The sequence below is a fragment of the Camelus ferus genome, chromosome 11 (assembly GCF_009834535.1).
Source record: "Camelus ferus isolate YT-003-E chromosome 11, BCGSAC_Cfer_1.0, whole genome shotgun sequence".
NCBI classification, from domain to species: Eukaryota; Metazoa; Chordata; class Mammalia; order Artiodactyla; family Camelidae; genus Camelus; species Camelus ferus.
Genome location: NC_045706.1, coordinates 50,920,102 through 50,943,514, shown reverse-complemented (window position 1 = coordinate 50,943,514; position 23,413 = coordinate 50,920,102). Strand labels below are relative to the sequence as shown.

Below are 23,413 nucleotides of genomic sequence, written 5' to 3'. Positions count from 1 at the left end.
AAAAAAAAAAAAAAAAAAATTCCACTATGTAAAAGAGAGATCTTTCTTAAGGTGGTATAAGAAATAAATGAAGAATGAGATTTGGTTGTTTAATACCAACACTGTGGGAAGATACATCTTTTGGTGGGAGTTTTGATAACCTAATCAAAGAAATCTTTTTTTTTTAATGTCTCAAATTAAATTTTATAAAAATGTCAATTCAAGATTGAAAGAAACTTCTCAAGCATAAAACATAAATCTTTACAGAAAGGTCAAGCTTTATTCTACTTGTATCCATGTCCACAGTTCATACAAAACCTCCTTTTTCCTCTTGGATCACTCAGTGAGCACCAAGTCTAACTTTCTCACTGTGCCTTGAGGAGACATTGTTTTACCCTCAACAGCTGATCCCCATCTAGTTTTAAAACTTTTCTTAAAACTTCAATTTTGCCTTCCCAACAATATGTATTCTGAGTTTAGGAGCCTCCCCTCCTCCTTCCTCTGGAAGATTCTTCTCCCATATACTGGGGTTAACATATCTTAACAGAATGATGAAATTATAAGGGACTTCAGAGTATGACACAGCTGCGTTTACTATTGGTGCGACCTCAAACTGGTAAATAAACCTCTCTTGAGGCTCCATTTCCTCATCTACAACACTAAGACAATAATATTCATGTTAAAAGATGTTGGGAGTGAAGTATGCTAAAATTAGTGGGCTGAAGTCTGGAGAGAATCAGGATATTCGCATAGTCTCAAAGAATCTCCCCCTAAGATATTTATTCATTACAAAAGGAAAAACAGTAGTGTTACAGTGGAGAAAGTTGACAGATATCCCTTCACCTCAGAGATCAAATTTAGTGATGTAAAATAGAATATTTGCATATCCTTAAAATATCACCCCCAAGATAGTTATTAACTACAAAGGGAAAATAATAACTTTACAGAGGATAAATACCACCTTAACTCAAGGATCAAAGTTAGTATTACCAACAATAAGACACTGGGGTATCGTGTACATCCCTGGTAGGATACACTGAGAAGGGCACATCACTTCTGTGGTGTTTCTGCCCAAAATGCATGACCGTAATTCCATTATGAGAAAGTATCAGGCAAACTCCAAATAAGGGACAGTCTACAAAATGACTGATAAGTATTACCTTCAAAACTATCAAGATCACGAACTAGAAGGAAAGAGTGAGAAATTGTCAGATAGGAAAAGGAAATTAAAGGAAAAACTGGCGAAATCAGAACAAATTCTATAGTTCAATTACTGACACTGTACAAATATTAATTTCCTGGTTTTGATAACTACATCTTTGTTTATGTAAGATGTTAACATTAGGGGAAGCTGAGTGAAGGGTATCTGGAAATTCTCTGTACTATTTTTGCAAATTTTCTAAATCTAAAATTGTTTCAAAATAAAAAGTTAAAAATAGTTTTTGTGAGGATGAAAGAAGATGAAGTGAGTGAAACGGCTTAATGCAAATACTTGGTTAGCATATGGTAAGTACTTAATAAATACTAATTTATTTCCTATAATGACTGTCATTTTTAATACTTTCCCAAACTGTCAAATCCTGAGTTGCCTTAAAATCTCTAAAAAGTGCCTCAAGAGTTTTGAGTACTGAGAATTCAATTATGGTATCTAGTAAGGGAAGAGAAAGAGGAAAAGGGAAGGAGAAGAAGAAGAAAGCTCATACACTTTAGCTGTGAGCCATGCATTCAGAGCTACAAGTACTCTGAAGGACTCATCAAATCTTAACTACTGCAGGCAGTAGGTGTCACTACTACATCCCCATTTCATAGATGCAGAAACCAAGAGCCGAGTATGTAGCTCTAAAGTACTAATTAAATCTTTCTTTTTAAATTGCACTTCACTAAGTTTATTGTGCTTCATACATATGGTTTTGGGTTTTCTGTTCGTTTGTTTCTTTTGTTTTTTTTTTTAATTGAAGTACAGTTTACAACGTTGTGCCAATTTCTGGTGTACAGCACAATAATTCAGTCATATAGGAACATAGATATATTTGTTTTCATATTCTTTTTCAACATAGGTTACTACAAGATATTGAATGTGGTTCCCTATGCTATACAGTATAAACTTGTTTCTCTTTTATATATAGTAGTTAGTATCTGTAAATCTCAATCTCTCAATTTACCCCTTCCCACCCTCTTTCTCCCCTGGTAACCGTAGTTTGTTTTCTAGGTCTGTGAGTGTTTCTGTTTTGCAAATAAGCTCATTTGCCTTTTTTTTTTTTTTAGATTCTACATATAAGTGATATCATATGGTATTTTTCTTTCTCTTTCTGGCTTACTTCACTTAGAATGACGTTCTCCAGGTTCATCCATGTTGCTGCAAATGGCATTATTTTATTATTTTTTATGGCTGAGTCATATTCCTTCATAGAAATATGCCACAACTTCTTTATCCAGTCATCTGTCAATGGACATTTAGGTTGTTTCCATTCATTAAGTCTTAACTACTGCAGGCAGAGGCACAATTACTAATATCCTCATTTTATAGATGAAGAAACTGAATCACAGAAGGAACTTCTTAATGTCATAAATGTCTAAGAAGTAAAGCCAGGACTAGCACCCACAAAGTCTGACTCCAGAGAATATACTGTGTTACTCACAGACTGTACTGCTTCTTTGAACTCTGGCAATGTGCTTTCTGTTGTTGTCACAAAACTATGGCATGTTTATCCTAAATTATTTTATGTCACATTCATAAGTAACTGCAGATCCTACATTTAAGTATGATCTTTTTCTTTATTATTCTGGCTTGTATTTTACCTTAGTGAATGCCAACTTTTGAATTTGCAGATATTTCTCACTTTCCAAGGTCATTTGGAAATCTAATTTCCTCCTCCAATACGTTAGAATGTGAAAACAAAAGAAGTGTAGTTTATACAGTAAAGAGTACTAGACTCAGAGCTGAGTTCTGGTTCTGGCTTCATAACGTATTAGCTATGTGATCTTGAACAAGTCATGCAGCTTATTTTTTCTGTTGAATTGACATGGCAATACATGCCCTACCTATTGTCCAAAGGTTTGTGTGAATATTAAATGCATTAATGATATGTTATAAAAGGTCTCATAAACTGAATCATTTCATAAATGTCAAATTATGCTTTTATTGTCACTGGTAATCACACACCTTAAATTTAGCATTGTTTTCCAAATTAAAGAATATACTCCCTTTATTCCATTTTTAACATGCTGATGATACAAATGTTAAACAACACTGTCACAATCTACCTACTCCTGCAAAATACCAATTGTGGTGTTCACATATATTGCCTCACTTAAGCATAGTGTATTCTGTTTTGTTTCCCAAATAGAAACTCCTATAATAATTATGGTGTTCAAGGATGTGTCAGTCTCCGTCTTGTCTCATATTGCTTCCTTCTCACTCACTCTGTTCCAGTCACACTGGCCTCCTGTCAGTTCATAGTACATTATGCTTTTTCTTGTTTGGGGTTCTGTGTACTCTTGTTCCCTCTGTTTGAAATTTGTTTTCCTATTGTTTGTTTTGCTTTTTTCTGTCATGGCTAGATACCTGTATTTTTCAAGTTTTACTTTCTCAGAGAATCACTCCACTGACCATTGTTTCTAGAAGAGGAACCACTCTCACATTTTCTTTCACTCTACTCTGGTCATTTCCATCTCGTCTTCAGGGTCTATCCAAAGTATCAGGCATATAGTTAGTGCTCAATGAATGTCTACTGAATGAATAAGGGGTTAAATAAAGAGAATCTGAAGACTATCTTATCTCTTTCTGTTAATCTAGTGTTTTAAAACTATCCTCTTTTGGGACTCTGTTACCTAGGAAAGCAGCACTGCACTCTCTTAGCCAGCAGGACCTGACTTAGTGTCTTATTTCCAGAAACTCCTGGTGTTCATTCACTGTGTTCTTTGTATTTGTGAGGAACACAGCAGCCTTAGAAAAATCCTGGAGAATTCTTTGGCAATCAATACCTACTGAAACTCTCTGTGGACTTTCTATCCAGTGCTGATCAATGGAACTTTCTGTGATGACGCCTGTGTTCTAAATCTGCTCTGTTTAATATGGCAGTCCCTACCTACACAAGTATGCACTAGAAATGTGCCTAGACACCAAGGAACTGAACTTTAAATTTTATTTACTTTTAATTAATCTTAATTTAAATAGCTACATGTGGCTAGTGGATGTGTACTGGATAGAACAATTCAATACTTTCCTCTCTCCATGGTATAAGATGATAGAGTTATCACTGGTCAGAGAAAGACTACAAGTCTGAAAGACTCTGGGTAGAGTCATGGGCTGTGGGGAGAGTGGAAAAAGGGAAAAGGACAGCTGTATTTCCTCTATGGCTAGAAGTAATGTATTCTAGAGATCTAAAATAAAAAAGTTAAAATTTGTTGCTTGGAGTAAAACTGAATAAATGATCCAATAGAAAAGGTATGAATTCTCTTCATCATTTGGCACATACTCTATTGCACTGAGAATGAAAATACAAAGAATTTTTTTTTTAGGTTTTGGAGGTATTTTCTTCACTTTGTTTAATAAATCAGTTTTCAATAGTACTCTTAAAAGGCTTCATAATGAAACATGTTTTTAAGTACCTTATTATTATTTAGGTTCTAAAAATAGAAACCTTTAATCAGTTCAGCTCAAGATAAGGTTGATTTAAAAACACATAGCAGTCTGAACTGATTTTCCAGAATAATAAAGGGCCTCATAAAACTTTTTACCCCAAGAATTGTCATTTTAAATTCTTAGCAGGTCTGTCATTTAAATCAGGCACTATGCAATTTTCCATCAACCTATATATATATATATATATATACTATATATATATATATATATATATATATAATAAATCTTGTATATAAATTTATATAAATATATATATAAATCTTCTCTCTTCTGCTTTGTGCTCTGCCCAGCTCGTTTTTATCTCATTCTCCAGTGCCTTCCTAAGCTGCCTCTTCTTACTGAAAATTGTCCAATTTGTTTTTAAAGATTAAAGATTTTTTTAAAAGAAAGATTATCTAAAACTGGCAGAGAAGCTAACTAGAATATCATAAACAATGCCGCTGAGGATACTTCCTGATGAATAAACACTGGTTATTTTTAGAGCCATTTCGATTGGTCTGTTAGCAGACAGATCACTAGTGGCAACACTCAGAACTGATTGGGATTTAGAATAGAAAATGAGGGTAGGACAGTGGATTCGTGGGAAGAAAAAAATGGTCACCTTCCTTTCTCTTTAATCTTTTCATTTCTCTCCTCTCATTCAGGCTCCAAATCAAAAAGTAAAATTAAAGTTGGGAGGGATAAGATGCAGATTTTGTCTAGTTTGTCACACTTAACTGGAGAGCACTGACACATCTCCAAAGACATTACATTGTTAAGTGATTTATTCTTGTTTGAGTTTTTAAGAATACCAAGTTTCAAACTTATTCTTTCATATTACTATCTAACGGACCAAGGGAACATTTAAAAATCACTCAGTTTCTCTAGATAGCATTCTATACATGGATTATATTTTATTAACAATACTTACTTGAGGTTATTCTACTCATGGATCTTACAGATTCTGCAAAGCTTATAATATTTTCAGGAACCCATCAAGACATGTGTGCTTTATCCAATCTAACATATCACTGTCAACATCACCAACAGAGGAGGTTTGCTAGGTCAGGAGGTAATAAGGTATACTATTATAATCATCATCACTTTGTTTATATGCTGTAATCAGTTATGGCAGATTTATGGTAAAAGGAAACAATTCTAGAATCAATAAGTAAGAACTAATGGAAAGGTTAATATAGTGCTGGTTAATGGAAAATAGAAAATGTTGTTGCTAAGACTGAAATTAAACCAGACAAATTCAATGCATGTAGCTCAAGGGGGCAATAAAAGTATGAATTAGTAAGGTTTAATAAACTATTAAAAATTATTACTTAGGTACTATAGAATCATGATCATTTGTTATACAATATGCTATATTTCTAAGCATCTACAAAATTGGCTATTTTCTAGAACCAAAATATATTTAAAAACTGTTAGCACAGAAAACAGGACACAAATTTATATTCTACAAGCTTTCATCTTTGGAGAATTTTGATGTAACAATAGAGAATATCAATTGTTAATACTGAAATTTAACATCAGTAAAATGTTAAAACATGACTGAAAACATTTACTTATATTCTCATGATCAAACTTTGACTTTTACATTGAATATATTTCCCTGATTACATTTAGTCCTGTATATCAATTGCCAGTTTGGGAAATTACAAAATGGAACTTAAATTAGATAAAAATTACTTGGAAATCTTTACTCCTTCTTCTTCACGTGACTCAACACCATATTCATGAGAATATGTTAAAACAAAAAAAGCAAACTCCCAAGAAGCTATCACAGTTCCCATTAACTGAGCATTGTGAAGCAGTTTCCTAACCTGATATAGTTTTTTCAAAGGACCTTGAAAGTAGAACACTTATACCACATGCTCCCTGTCTTCCTCCAAGAAAAGGAAGTTCTACGTCTGGCTTTCAAGTCCTATGACATGGATAACATACACATGTATTACATTGTTGCTTGGTAATGAATCTGCCTTTAGTACATTTAAATAACAGTTCCATCACAAATTCATACCTTTCTCTTAAGAGTTCAAAGTGAGCTTAGTAATACATCCAATCAATGCTCACAGCTTCTGTGGATGGTAGACAATACTGAGTATGCAAATAAGGAGAGAGTTTCTATGTATTCTAGTTCTAGTCAGATTAAATTTTACAAAATTACAACCGTGAAACATTCCAAGTTGTTGTAAAGAACACAGTATTCTACATAGCTCTGGCCAAAGAAATATGATAGTCATAAAACTAATAAATGCTGTTAATTCTCTGTCAATTAAGTTAGGTTTAGGGCAGTGTTTTCTAACAATCGATTGGAAGGTAGACACTGTATAGGTAAAACCATGGTTTTGTCTATTGTTTTAATTTTGCCAGTAACAACCACGTGGATTTGGAATCTTGACAGGATAATATTTCTATCAGGAAGACACAGTCAGGACATGGAAATTAAAGCCAATTATCAGTATCTTGTTTCAGAAAATTTACACATGATTTATGGTATTAAAAGAGAAGAAAAAGAAAAGAAAAAAATAGAAATTCAAACAGGAAGTTTATATGAGCAGGATTTAAATTAATCAGTTCCTAAGAACTGTTAAGTACAACCTTTTTTGGAAATTAATTTACATAATGATAATCTACATGTGGTAGGGTTGGAATTATTTAAACGACATTATATTTCACTATTTAGTCTTGTTCCACCACTGCTTTAGCAGTGAATCCTTATGAAATGTAATGCAGCTAATGAGGTAGCTTTTTAACTGAACAAACTGACAGGCCCCATATCTGCAGAGGCAGCTTGAAACCGTGCCCAACCTCTTGGCTTCCCAAGAGGCTTTTCAAAATTCAATAAATAACATCTGTAGGCGATGTTGGGTGCAGACCTAGCAGAGTGCGTCATAACACTGTGCTGGCAGAACAAAGAAACCATGACGACTGCCAAGTTTCCATGGCAACTGCTGCGAGGCTCTGAGAGTATAATAGCACATCAATCACTGTCCAAAAGAACTTCATTATCAGCTAGAAAAAACCTTTAGGATCTGTTTAGTGTGCAATTGTGGGTTAACTCACCTCAAAGCCTTGCTCTCTAGCAAAAGTGGCAGCTTCCTGAAGAAGAAGAAAAAAGAACAGTTAATTATAAAGTGCTAGGTAATGAAGAAATAATCCATTTTGAAACTCATTCAAACAGTCCTCGTTTTACACAATTATCTCAATATACCCACATAGTTCAATTTTTATTCTTACACCAAAAAAAGATTTCTTTTTTCCTTAGCATAAAAAAAGGCAGCATAATGTCAACACACTTCACAAGTTGGAATAAAGAAGATGTAGTACATGTTTTTACTGTAGCTGTCACTGTGAGTTCAGGTGTTTTGACCCCAACAAAGAAAGACAATCATTTGAAACCAGAGGAAGATGCTGATGGCTATGTTTTTAATTAAAGCAATACCTTTTAGAAAGTGCTTCTGTAGAGAAAATGTCTGCTAGTAAATGTATAGATTCAGAAAAATCACCAATGAAATTTATCCAGCCAAGGATCATCAAGGGATGCTAAATTCATTAGGTGAAAGGATGATGGGGAACTGGGTATTTCATGGAGTCAAAGTGTCACGGATTACATGCTGGTCACGGGAGCAAGTATAACTTTATAATGGAAGGATCAAGCTGTCATCACTTTAACCCAGCGATCGATCCTATCACTTATCATTAATAACGGCATCACCAAATATATTGTGCCTTCTTTTGTGATGCAGTATAAAGCACACAGCATCACCTATAAAGTTTTTAACATAAATTTATCAAAACTTTAACTCAATAATGTTCAGTCTAAAGGAAATAGGATAGGAGAACAAGTTAAATGATACACTGAGAAAGCAAATGGACAAACCCATAAGGTAGGACATTATACAATAATGTCTTCTTCAGTAAGTCAATGTCATGGTAAAGCGGGGAGGGGAAAAGTGACAAAGAGTCATGGATAGACCTTAACTGGAAACTGTTTTGAACAAACCAGCTATAAGATACATTTTGGGAGAAATCTGAATATGAAATGGGAATTAATACTAGGAATTATCAATTTGATAAGGAAACTGTCCTTGATTTTTAGAGGTATATCCTTAAGTATACTGGGATACAATAGCATGATATACATAACTTACTTTAGAAAACTTAAAAATAATAAAGTGAAGCAAAAATGATAAAACATTAACAACTACTAAATCTAGATGTATTCAGTATTTCTACTTTTTTGTCTATTTGAAAATTTTTGTAATAAACAGTACAACCCCCTCCCCCATTTCTCTTTGATATAAGATGACAGGGTAATGAAAGTTAAACATTTAAAAAATACAGTTAATTATTAAGTACCTTAAGGGCATAATCTGATGAACATTATTATATACTCTAATGCCCTTATAATAGGTTATCAAATGACAAAAACACATCTGTGTAACCAGATCCTTTCCCTTTCTTCACTTTGTGCATATATTTTAATTTTAGTACTGATACAGAAAATGGAGGCAATATTACTTTTCAACTCCACTTCCCTCTTGAAAATGAAAAAAAAAAAAAAAAACTGCAGACAACTGTCAAGAGCCTCTACATCTTAACTTACATTCCTCCAAAATTATCTTTGCCAAGAGATATTAATAGAAGGATGGGATTTGAGCCTGAGTAGTGAGCAGATCCAACTCAACTAAAGCGACTGCTGCACCAAACCATGTAAGGCAGAAAGTACAGTTAATGTCTCCAGCACAAATTTGGGTACTATCTACATGTTAAGGAAAACACGGGGGGGGGGGGAAGTATGCATGCACTTATGGTCCAATATACTAATACCATATAAATTTAAACAACCACTTGGAGGGTTTGAAAAGGTCGAAACAGACAATTATAGCTGAACACCGACGTTAATAGAACGTGATAAGCTGAAAGCACAACTCTTTAGGCTGTTCACCAGAGAAGCATAAGGCTGATCGAGTTAACCCTAGTTGATGTAGATAAAAAAAATAATAAATTATGATCTTGACAATTGGTGCAAGCAAGGTTAGCCTCTTTGACAATTTACTTAGAATAGAATCTTGTATACCACATAGTCAATATTTGCTAGTCTGGATTCTCAAGGAAAAGGATAAGGTTCAAAAGATATCAATGCAGAATTTTCCCTACCTAACCAATTTCAGCTATTTCTCTTATGAAAAAGACAACTGAAAAGCTCTTTGAGAACTACTTATTTACCTGGAATTTCGGCAGAGGCACAAAAGAACCCTAGAGGACTGTAAGACAAAGTTAATGTGAAGAATCTGTGTGACTAAAATTGCACCAAGACACAAAAACTTAAAATGCACATAGAGTAAATTACCGTTTTAATGTCCAGTTTTGCTCACACAAATGTAAGAAGCAATGAACTGTGGTCTGTTATGGTACAGTAGAACTGACTAATTGCAAGGAAGCACATATATAAATGTCAGATTATTATTCTTTAAGGAAATTGAGTCCTAGGACACTTCCACATCTGTAAACTTTTCCAACCACCAACACATTTCCGACTGAAGAAGAACATGCTAAGAAGTCAACTCAATTTTCTATCTTAGCTCCCCCTCACTCAGGTTCACAGAGCTGAGCCCTATCACTGAAAAGCTAAGCACTTGTTCTGTGGCTTAAAAAGATCTTATCTCCTGACTTCCTCCCACCTTCCTTTGATCTTGGGCTGGTGCCCCCAGTCACTCCATTAGAGAAGGCAGCTGGCTCACATCACTGCAGACTTTCCCACAGCTAACCTCTGATCTGAAGGTGTTTGTAGATACAATGATGGAACAACATTTATTTTTCCCTCACAGCAAAACAAATAAAACAACACAGGGGGAACAGTTTGACCCAGTAAGAATTTTAAACAGAATTTTAGTCCTCAGATTCACTGCATGGAGGGACAGAAGAGGCATTAGGTCAGAAATCAGGAAAAGAACAAAGGGGCATAAATCGTGGGCAGAATAGTGCGGCAGGTTCCAAATACCAAGGGTAATTCCAAGTGAACTGATCACACTAAATTGAAAAGGACTTTTTAGCGTGCCTTTGCAGTAAAAGTGAGAAAAGAAAACAAGCAAGTCCCCATCTGTGCTGCCCCAGGGCGCCACGTACTGAGTTTCACAAATCTAATGAAGCAGTCAGGTTAAAATCCAACTGCAGAGTGGATGTGACATGTGGAGGACAGCTAGGGTTAGAATAGAGAAGCAGGGCGGTTCCTAATGCAGGTGATTATCCATGTGATAATCATTATATTTACAGGCTTTCCATTTTAGATCTGACATCAAAAATCACAAAGGAGGAGGGATTAAGGAAATAAACAACCGACACAGAGGCTTTCCTGCTCCCCTGAGAGTGTAGCACTTTCATTCATGCATGACAAGCAACAAAAGCAAAACCAAACAGGCCAGGAAAAAGTATTTCTGAGAAGGCTGGATTTCACATTAACACTTCTTTCCATTTTGATAACTTTCACTATCATTCAGTTTCTCGTACAGGTCACATTTTCAAAATCAGTTCCCATTGCTGTCTGTGCTATAATACAGTATCATTTTTAGTTTACGATGAATGATACTCACATAATATGTCTTTTACAACAACAAAGTCATTTTTTCCTTCCTGGAAGTGAGTGTTGTAAATAAAATGACATATAATTAAAGTCTTAGACTCTCTTCTACACCACGCCATTTAGGATTTGCAGTAGGCTTGCTGCTTCACTGACCAGGCTAAAAGGATGCTAGTGAAACAACAACCAAGAATGTTTTTTTCAGTAGAGGTTTAAAAAAAACAAAAGCTGAAATTCATGGTTAATGAAAACTACGGAATACTTACACTAAGAGCTATTTAAAGGGATTAGCAAGCCACTACTAAAAAGCACCATCCTTAGATTATACAGGAAAGGAAAGAAAAACTCAAGTGTGTCTGCGTGTATGAAAGACAACTATTTCCTTTATATAGTCAATTGAGGAGAAAACTATTTCCTCTACATTTTGCCTGATAACACCTCAGTTTTAATTTATATAATAGAATTATCTGTAATCACTACTAAACTAAAACCATAACTAGTCCATAGTGTTATTCCAATTCCAATTATTTTTTTGCTAATTATATATAAATGCAAATAATTTCTGTATATTGATTTTGTATCCTGAGACTTTGCCAAATTCACCTATTAGTTGTAGGAACTATTCTTCTGCTCCTGTAAAGAAAGATGTTCCTACTAACCACACCACAAAATTATTTTAAGAAATTAGCAAATGCTTTAAAAAATTCATCTCTCTTTTCTCCAGGGTGATTGGAAGGGTGTAACTACTAACTACTACCACTACCACAGCTCATAACCCTTGCTCTCCCACTTTCTGCTCTGCACTTCAAGGTACTGAACCCAGTTAGGGCTATTACCTGCTTGCTTATGTTACCACTCTACTTTCTGATCCCAAACATGAGGGGTCCTGGGTGGAGGCTGAAACTTCATGGACTGAAGCAAAAAAGGGAGAAGGTTCAACCTAGGACTAAAGACAGGTAACTTCTCACTATCCATAGGAAGCCCTGCATCCATTCAAAATAAACTACTTCGTTGCTCCAATGCAAAGAGGAATCAGGAAATTCACTGGGAGTTCCCATGGTCTTAATTCAAGTCATAGGAGTCCAGAGCTCTGGGAAAAGCCAAGGGAGCATGGAGCCACCAAACCAGTTCTGCTGTTTTCTTTGTTCATCTCTCCATTCAACTAGTATTTATCCCATAAGGACAGTTTAGGCTAACAAAAACTATTATGCTAGAGGTACATCACTGCTATATCTGCTGGATACCTTATAATGGTATGAGACTTTGACTTGATAATATCTGAAACAATACTGCAAATCCTAAAGGAGTGGTATACATGACAGTCAAAGGTATAATGTTATCTATGTCTGTCTTTCTATAAATCTATGTATAAAAATCTCTATATATAAAATTCATGTATTTGTATACACATTTAGATAATGCTTTCTTCGAATGGCTTTAAATGCAACAGAGTACTGGTCCGGAGGCAGTTACAGCCAAATGGAAAGAGTACAGGGCTTAGAATCAGAAGACCTATATACACTAAAGTTGCAGTTTTATAGCTCATTTGCTATGTAATCTTGAGCAAGTAACTCAGTATATCAGTTTACATCAATAAAATTGAGGCCAACACACCTACTGAATTGTTGCTAGGAATAAATAAAATATTTAATATGAAATTATAAAATCACTTTGCCTAATGAATTCAAGTTCTTGATAAGATCTCAGGATAATTTAAATAAATGAATTTCAGAGCATCCAGAGTGCATTCAATTATCTGTCCTGCCTGAGGATCATATGTGTCACAGGAAGCCTACTACAATGATCCCTGACTGCTGGTGTTCAAATCCTTGTATAAGTACTTGCACTTGAGTATAGGCTGGACCTAGCGACTTGCCCCTAACAAATACATGACAAAAGTGATGGGATGTCTCATTCATCCATCCTCTTGCTCACAGGCTTGCTCTTGCTCTTGCTCTTGCTCTAGGGGAAATAATCTGCCATGCTGTAAGTAACCCTATGGAGTGGTCCATGACTAACAACCAAAGAGGATCTCAGCTTGCGAACAGCCATGTGAGTGAGTCTGGAAGTAAATCCTCCCCAAGCAGTGATATGACTACAGCCCTGGCTGCCATCCTGATTACAGCCTTACGAGAGGCTCTGATTCAGAGGCAACAAACTATGCTGTGTCTGATTCCTTATCCATATTTTACACATGAGGAACCTAAGCCTTGAGAGGTTAACTTACGTGGCCCAATTCAGATATCGTCTCATTCAGATTATGCTAATCCTAAAAAAAAATCCTCACAAAAACCAAATCAAAGCAAGTGTGGTTAACAGATTAATCACAGGATGAGCAAATTATGGAAAAATAATTTAGATACAAAAATCTGAAAAGTTTTGTATAACTGATTATGGTTAACCATTTCTTATCTGTAGCAGTGACACACCGCTAAGCCATGCTGACATTTAATCATACAGAATTACCTGCTGTTTTTTTTTTATAATATATCATAAAGACTTATGTTGCTTAAGCCTCTACATATTTCTCCATACCATTCTTTAAGACTGTGAATTATGTTGTCTTTATGCTACTGATGAGATTACTTACATATTTTCCTATGAGACTGCATTAATGTTTTATTAGTTTAAAAATTATACTATTTCTGATGAGGAAAAGTTTTAATTTGTAAATAAAGTAAATGAAGGCTAGGAAAAAAATCACTCTGTAAAATATAAATCTGGGAACTCCCTTTTAAAATAAGTTTCATTCATGAAAATATCTGTACTGGCTTTTCCAAGGAATATAACATGTAGCTTTTTGGAGATTTTCAACCTGTGCTCTGACATTTATTACCATATGCTTCCTGTCTGCAAAATGCTGAATAGAAATATTATTTAACATTTATGGAGTGCCAAAAACTCTGTGGGGCAATGTATAAGCTATAAAGACATGTATGGCCCCAATCCAATAGATTTATAATAAAAATTAGATAGACAGTATATAAATTATACCTCCCTAAACATGACTAAAAAAAATTAAGCAGCCAAATTACAAGCTAAAAAAATTTGGTTTAGTTTAGAACATACTTAACCCTTTCACAAAGTGATTTATTAGCTGATGTGTCTATTCTAACAAGGTGAGTTGTTCATTCCCACCTTTAAGCATATTTAATGGTGGAAAATAAAGGAAAACAAGGTTAGGAAAAGTGTTTTATCAAAATTGGACTGATTAGCTATTTGGGCTAACTTACGGAACAATCCAAGTTTTTCAATTGCTGAATAAAGAAAAGAGAAATAATAGCATAAGAATATTATCAGGGTAGTAAGCCTCTTATTAGGTGTTTTATTTCCATTTTCAACGAGATAACATGCTTGGCACAATGAAGGCACTCAACAAATGTCAATTATTTTTCTTATTTCATTTGATCCTTGTGAAAATCTCATAAAATAGGTATTTTTCTCCTTTCACAATGAAGGTTCAGAGAGAGATTAAAGTATGCCCAAGATCAAATAGAAGGTAATTGTTATAGCTGGCATTTGGATCTGACACTTTCTGAATGGTTTGTGCTGGTCTGCTACTGATGAACTCTTCTACCTTTTATATGTCTGAAAAGTCTATTTCCTTTTCATTTTTGAAAGATATTTTTGCGGGATACAGAATTCTAGGTTGACAATTTTCTTCCTCTGTGCTCTGAAGTCAAGCTTACATTGCTTCAGATGCATTCTTATCTTTGTTCTTCTGCATATAATGTGTCTTAAAAAAAAAACTTGGCTGCTTTTAAGTTTTTTCCTTTATCATTGATTTTATGCAATTTGATTATGATGTTCCTTGGTGTAGTTTTTCCCACTTCTTTTTCAGTCTGTTGAGCTTCTTGGATTTGTGGGTTTATAGTTTTCTCCAAATTTCATTTTCATCCTTTATTACTTCAAACAATGTTCTGTTCCTCCTCTCCAGGATTCCAAATATGTATATTAGATCACCTGAAGTTAGCCAGCCCCTGGATTATGTTACTAGTAGAATATTTATAAGTTTTAAAACAGACTTTTTTCTTCTTTATTGAATTAACAATGAAGAACCAAAGGCCCTTTGGGGAGCAAGCTATATAGCCTGCTAGCCTTCAGTAAAATGTGTATCTTTAGACAGGTCTTCTTTTCTTCATTCAATGGCAAAAAACAAAAAACAAACAAACCTAAAACTTAACTCACCTATATTAATAAAAAGACAGTGAAACACAAGATAAATAACCAATTCTTACAAGTTTAGATACATGTTTATGTGGGACAATGAGAACAGCATTACTAATCAATGCTAAATATTAGACCAAAAGAGGAAGCAGAAGACCTCAGGATGGGGAGAGATTAGCATTCTTGTTAACTGCTTGTCTAACAATTTTTCTCTCTCAAATATGCACCAATGTCCTTTATATCTCCATATTCCATGCATGAAGCTTCCTAAAGTGTCAAGGTATGATAATCACTGCCATATGAGTCCCACCCTCCATGGCCTCGCTAATGACCCTAAACTGCAGAATCTATCACAAAAGCTCCTCTATTCTTTGAGTCTCTTGGTCTTTTTTTTTTTTTTTTTTTTTGGAGGGGGAGGTAATTAGATTTATTTACTTATTTAATTTTAGAAGTGGTCCTGGGGAATTGAACCCAGGACCTTGTGCATGCTAAGCATGTGCTCTACCACTTGAGCTATATCCTCCTCCCCAGTCTCTTGGTCTTTTGATGGAGAAGAGGACTAGAATTGGAAATCCCAGCAACATTCACAATAGAAAATATTACTGAATTAAATTTAAAAAGGAACTTAGCAGGCTACAATGTGACTTATTTACATAATAAAATATAGTTAAAAAAGAGAAACATCTAGTCTTCTACTTCAAGTAGAGGGGAAAAAAGGCAATTTCTTCCCAGTCAGAATTTTTTTTTAACATTTTTTTTATTGAGTTATAGTCATTTTACAATGTTGTGTCAAATTCCAGTGTAGAGCATAATTTTTCAGTTATACATGAACAAATATATATTCATTGTCACATTTTTTTTTCACTGTGAGCTACCATAAGATCTTGTATATATTTACCTGTGCTATACAGTACCTAGTCAGAATTTTTAATCTATGGATATGTACATTATACATCCCATCCAATTGTCACCAATAACCAGCATCATACTCTTCCTTCTCGCCAGCTGACACAGTAATTATGCATAGAGTGCATTACAATGCTGCTGTCTTAGAAACAACTTCAAACTTGTTTAGACAAACTTAGAATTTTCACTGTGACCACTAGGAAGTAGCAAGGATAGCTATGGCAGTAACAACATGGGTCTCTCAAGGGGAAAAAAAAAAAACATCAAAAATGAAACTACAAAGAAGACAAAGGAAAAACTGGCCAAATGTACAAGTCAGGCTAGTAAAAAACAATAATCACAGAAAGATGATATCCAACAGAGCATGTAGCAGGTGCTCAATAAATGTTAAATTAGAAGTATTATTCACCTACCCTTGCTGTATGATAAATAGGTTTGAAAAGATACTTTTGAAAAGCTAGTACTGCATTTGATAATGAGATGGGAGCCAATCATCTTAATCTATAAACTAGAATCAAGAACTGTCTATTTTTCCCTCACAGACCTTTTGTCAGAATCTGACATAACACATTGGCCAATCCAAGTGCTTGACTGTACGTAGTGTTTTTATAGTCTCTGTAACAAAGTATGAGTTTTCATTAGATACGAACAACACATTGGGAAATGAAAGTAATACAGCAAAGAGGCAGTACAAAGTACTGGCATTTTTATTGTCCTGAACATTATAAAGTGACTGAGTTAACAGATGGGATTTTGTTAAAAGCAATGCTGACTTATTAACTTGACTTATTATTTGTACACAGTATTACAAATTGGCTTCTACCTACATCCATCTCAGAAACTTTTCCCATTGGTCACCAATCTTGGCCTTTCTTTTTGATTTTTTTGAATAGGACTTGATCTCTATTCTACAAAGAATAAGGATTTCTGCATAGTGTAAAATTTAGCAATAATAATTTTAATAAATAAAATGAGTATATTTCCTGCTATTCCTTCGTAGGTTTGATTTCAATCCCTCTCTAATGCTTCATCAATTACTTGTCATTTTCTGCATAAATATTTTCCCTCCTTCAGGTGAAAGGCTTATATGTTGAGAACTATAAAACACTGATAAAAGAAATCAAAGATGATTTAAAGAAATGCAAAGATATCTATTGCTCTTGAATTGGAAGAATTAACACTGTTAAAATGGTCATGCTATCCAAGGCAATCTACAGATTTAATGGGATCCCTATCAAATTACCCAGAACATTTTTCACAGAACTAGGACAAATAATCCTAAAATTTATGTGGAATAACAGAAGACCCAGAATAGCCAAAGTAATACTGAAGAAAAAGAATGAAGCTGGAGGCATAATCCTCCCAGACTTCAGACAATACTACAGAGCTACAGTAATTAAAACAAAGTGATATTGGCACAAAGACAGACATATGGCTCAAAAGAACAGAACAGAGAGTCAGAAATAAACCTACACACCTATGGTTAAATGATCTTTGACAAAGGAGGCAAGCATATACAATGGCGAAAAGACAGCCTCTTCAGCAAATGGTGTTGGGAAGGTTGGACAGCCACATGTAAATCAATGAAGTTAGAACACTCCCTCACACCATACACAAAAATAAACTCAAAATGGCTTAAAGACTTATATATGACAAGACACCATAAACCTCCTACAAGAAAACATAGGCAAAACCATTTTCTGACATGAACCATAGCAATGTTTTCTTAGGTCAGTCTTCCAAGACAATGGAAATAAAAGCAAAAATAAACAAATGGGACCTAATTAAACTTATAAACTTTTACAAAGCAAAGGAAACCATAAACAAAATGAAAAGACAACCTATGAACTGGGAGAAAAAATTTGCAAATGATGCAACTGACAAGAGCTCGACTTTCAGAATATACAAACAGGTCATACTATACAATAACAGAAAACACAAACAACTCAATCAGAAAATGGGCAGAAGACCTAAACAAACATTTCTCCAATGAAGACATACAAATGGCCAATAGGCACATGAAAAGATGCTCAACATCAGAGGAATGCAAATCAAAGCTACAATGAAGTATCACCTTACTCCATTCAGAATGGCCATCATTAAAAAATCCACAAATGATAAATGCTGGAGAGGGTGTGGAGAAAAGGGAACACTCCTACACTGTTGGTGGGAATGTAATTTGATGCAGTCACTATAGAAAACAGTATGGAGATTCCTTAAAAAAACTGAAAATAGACTTACCTTATGGTCCAGCATTCCCACTCCTGGGCATATATATAGAGGAAACTAACTGGACAAGATACATGCATCCCAATGATCATAGCAATATTTACAATAGCCAAGACATGGAAGCAACCTAAATGTCCATCACCAGACAACTGAATAAAGATGATGTGATACACACACACACACACACACACACACACACACACACACACACACAATGGAATACTACTCAGCCCTTAAAAAGAATAAAATAATGCTATCTGCAGCAATGTAAATGGACCTAGAGATTATCATACTAAGTGAAGTAAGCCAGAAAGAGAAAGTCAAATACCATATGATATCGGTTATATGTGGAACCTAAAAAAAAGACACAAACGAACTTATTTATAAAACAGAAACAGACTCACAGACATAGAAAACACACTCATGGTTACCAAAGGAGAAAGGCTCGGGAGGGAGGGATAAATTAGCAGTTTGGGATTAGCAGATACTAACTACTATACATAAAATATATAAACAACAAGGTCCTACTATATAGCACAGGGAACTATATTCAGTAGCTTGTAATAGCCTCTAATGAAAAAGAATATGAAAAAGAATATATACATATATGTATAACTGAATCACTATGCTGTACACCAGAAACTAACACAACATTGTAAATCAACTATACTTCAATTAAAAAAAAGAAAACAATATGCTTGGGATAATACTGGTTATACTTAATGCAACACACATATTGTATGAAACTACATAGGTACTAAGGTATTTATGAGTAAAATATGATGCTTCAAAATTATTCAGTAGTGTGAGTGTATAATGTTTGAGGTGACACATGATTGTACTTGCACTGGCACTGATGAAGTGAAGTGAGCAGTACACGAGGTTATGTTATACTGTTCTTTTTACTTTTGCGTATTTAATTTTTTATTAAGAATTTTATGAATTCATAAAAATATATTTTTCCTCCTTCAAGACTTTGGCCAACTATCTCTACTTATTCCTGCACATTTAAGTTCTTTTGTTTGGATTTTCCTATTCCATTAGATAATTTAATAGGTGAAAAAAATATGAGACTTTATTGATGCTTTCGAGTTTGAATTTTTCTACCCTCTCCTAGAAACACTCCTTGCTTTTCTGTTGTATGTTTTCTTTCCCTTTCTTTCTCACCTTTCTGTTGCTTATGTTCTTTCTCATTTGTTAAATCCCCTGAATATAGTCTTCTCTAGAAATTCAGTTAGTAACTTTTCAGTTTTTAGAGGTAATTTCCTTTATTCCTTTCATTTGATATCAACATCGGATATCCTGCCTCACTTCCAGAGTCCCTTTGACACTTGTATTCCCTTTGCATCTGATAGCTTTGAAGTTCTGCCCAGTACGTTTTATAAACATAAGGCCTATAACATCTATAGCCTTGCTTCCAGTCTTACTGACACAAACCTAGGTCAGGACTGTACCACCTCTTGCCTAGATTACTGTCTCTTAACCAGTCTCTGGTTCCAGTCACACTCAGTTTGAATGCATCCTTGCACCCAACTATTAGATTCACCTTCCTAAATATCAATTCTGATATAGCCTTTGTTCAAAAAGCTACCTACTGCTTCCTGATAAAATACCCAGTTCCATAGCCTGACTTTCAAAGGTCCTCCATAAAATGGCCCTACTTTTCCTTTCTAGCCTGATCTTTTGCTATTCCCTTGTACATGTACCAGATGCTACTCAAACCAGAATACTTGCTATTCTCTGAACATGCCCCAGGCTTTTTTGCCTTCATGCTACCTTGCACATGTAGGCACTAAATGAATTAGAATACTCTTCAACCATCCTTGTCAAAATCCTACCAATCCCTCCAGGGTTAGTTCAGGCATCTCCTGCTTAATGGAAGCCTTCTTGAATTGTTCATGGTCTCTCCTTTCCCACCTCCACAAGTGGCTTTCTGCATTGCAGAATAGTTTTGCTCAGTTTATAAAGGTTTCTTTTATGGAAAAATTATGTAGACGGGAAACACACTTATCTGTATAGACAGCTTATCTCTCCTATTAGATTATAAATTCTTAGCACAGAAATTCTTTTTCACTTTGTATCCTCAAAGTAACTAACATATTGCTCTGCCCAGAAGATAATAAATCGTTGTTGATTCACCAAATGATAAGGACAAAGCACTCACTTACATTAGGCAAAGAAGAAATACCTCTGCATTAGATCAACACTGACTTGATTTGTTGTGGTTCATTCTCTTATTTTAGGGGTTTTCGTACTCTGTATATTGCTCTATTATGCTACTTCTTGCATTGAATTATAATTTATCTACATGGTCTATTTTCTCCCCTAGTTTATGATTTTCTTGAGAACTAAGTTTTATATCAAATCCTAGAATTCTGCGTCACACATAGTATGAATTAAATAAATGTGCATTGGAATGAGTTAAACTAATTTAAAAGAAACTTATTTAAAAAGGTAAAAGATCTTTCTACTCATGTGTAATGAACTTTTCTAGGATGAGATCTAAGATTTGGCTAAAAAACCTAGTCAATTGTTGGTCTGATGTGTTCTGTGACAGAATTTATGCAATCTGTATATTGTGCCATTTCTGCAACTGTCCTGCTCCGGGAAGTTACCAGAAAGGATTTTGGCTTTTGTCTCATTTCCAAGTATCACACAAATGATCAAGAAAATAGTTTTCCTTGGAAGAATATTTTACTCTGAAATTTTAAATTATAATAATATTTTCAATGATATATACAGTCCAGATATCACTGGCAGATATTGGATATTAAAGAGTACAATATAGCACAGTAACAAGGATAAGTTATTTAAAAATGAAAAAAAACTCCAATATTTATGAAGAAAATAGAAAGATAGCAAAAAAAAAAAAAAAAAAAAACCAACAAATATAACTAAATAAAACCCACAAACATACAGATTAAAAAACAGGGGTAAATAGTAAGTCCCAACTCAGTCTGAGGACTTGGTAAGTTATCAACTAAGAGCAATTTTATGACAAGCTACTATTTTACTTTGCTGACAAGCAAGGTAATTAGAACATTTATAGCATGTGGGATAGAAACACAGGTCTATATGGGTTTAAAACTAGCAATAACCTACTATGGTACATTTTACAACTTTAAAATGACATCTTTTTATTTTCTCTAGCAAATAAATGTTAATACATCCAATGTAATCTATGTCATTTTTTCACTGTCAGTGCACACATCATTATAGACACTATCACATGGGTAGCTCAAGACCTACTGCTAAATTGCCTCATTTCCAAAGAAGAGATTATATGCATAAATTGATCCTGTATGTTAAATGTTCCAAGGACAAGGTCTGATTCAGATACTGAACCCATTGGAAATAGAATCTAGGAGCAATAGTAACAATACTAAAAAACCTTGTTGTGAAAGGAATAATCTTAATTACATCTCTAATTAACATGCACTGCACCTCACAAACCAGGAAAGTCAATTCTTGATTAGCTAGAGTAGATCAGAGATGGTTTAGACACAACAGGGGCCTGCCTGAGATGTGCTCACCAACCCAGTAGAGCCTGGTAATTAGGCTTGGATTACCAGTAGCAGGGATGAAGGCAAGGAGCCTGGATTTAGGAGTGGGTTGTTTAGGGGAGGGCACTATGTCTCCCACTTCCACTTTAAACAGAATAATTCACTATAATGTTACCATGGTTAACTTCCACCTGGATAACCAATACTTAACAATGGTTTGGTTATTACAGAGATTTTCAGGTATCAATAATTTCTTTCTGCTCTGCTACCTTCACATTATCCTCTGCCAATCAATAGGTGATGGTAATCTATTTTTCTTATTTTGAAAGGATGGCAAAAAAAAGTCAAGAGTCTCAAGGAAGCAACAGTACATTCTTTAGAAGGAGATGATATAAACTGCATATATGAAAGAAAGTACCAACAGTCCCAAGGTCTACTTAAGGTTTTTCAGGAGCATCCTACGTTATTCAGTGTATTATTAGGCACAGTATCTGAAAACATTGCTGTCACAGAAAAGTAGCATAATTTTCTGTGTAACTATGTAAGAAAAATATGCACTCTCGTTGGTATCCTTAAAGCAAAATATACGTATTGTATATTCTATAGGTATTAACTAAAATGTGAAATTGGGTAACTGTACTAGGTTCAGAGCAGGCATTTAATAATTGATGAATGTATCTTCCCATGTAACCACCATGATAATGAGAGAGAGATACTACTGAGTGCTGGATAGGCATAGTAGTTTTTTTAGGGGGGGTTGGTAATTAGATTTGTTTGTTTGTTTATTTTAATGGAGGTACTGGGGATTGAACCCAGGATCTTGTGCATGCTCAGCACGCACTCTACCACTGAGCTACACCCTTGCCCCTGGATAGGTATGGTAGTTGTTGGACTTCTCTTGGTTGTGACCCGGGCAACTTTTGATTATCTGTTGTAGGAATAAAGGGAGGTAGCAATAATTGTCTTCTATCTGCTTCAAGAATTTTAGCAACCAATTAACACATTAGGTACAATTTATTTCCATAGTTATATTATATGGCACTCTGATAGACTAATCTGATTAATCAAAAATAAGGAAAGAATTAAGATGAAAGCAAAAATTAAAATCAGAGAGTGTCAGGAAAGAAAGCAAAAGAAAAGGTGTAAGTAGAATTTGATATAAATCTAAACAGACAGGTAAAATTTTAGGTGAAGGTGTATAAAAGGAAGGCCAGGGAGGTATGGAAAATGAGAGGTGTCCTGGGAGTAGCAGGTGGTCCAGTTCAGCTGGATAGTAAGGGATGAGTAGAGGAGTGGAAGCACTAAGATTTGAAGGGTAGATTGTAATGAGTTAGGAGATTGGACTTCATTTAACTATGTGGTAGGTAGACGTAGGAGGTAAAGGACATTAAGATTTCTGAGCAGGTAAATGAC

At 34.7% G+C, this 23,413-nt stretch overlaps 1 protein-coding gene across 3 annotated transcripts in view; it reads right to left on the bottom strand.

The window, feature by feature from the left end:
* ADK (adenosine kinase) overlaps positions 1-23,413 on the bottom strand; it is a 413,194-nt gene that overhangs the window by 71,986 nt on the left and 317,795 nt on the right. For all 3 annotated transcript variants that reach the window (XM_006173420.3, XM_032491568.1, XM_006173421.3), the window contains one exon: positions 7,679-7,714. In XM_006173420.3, coding sequence (XP_006173482.1) covers positions 7,679-7,714 — 36 coding nt within the window. The remainder of the gene's footprint in view (positions 1-7,678; positions 7,715-23,413) is intronic.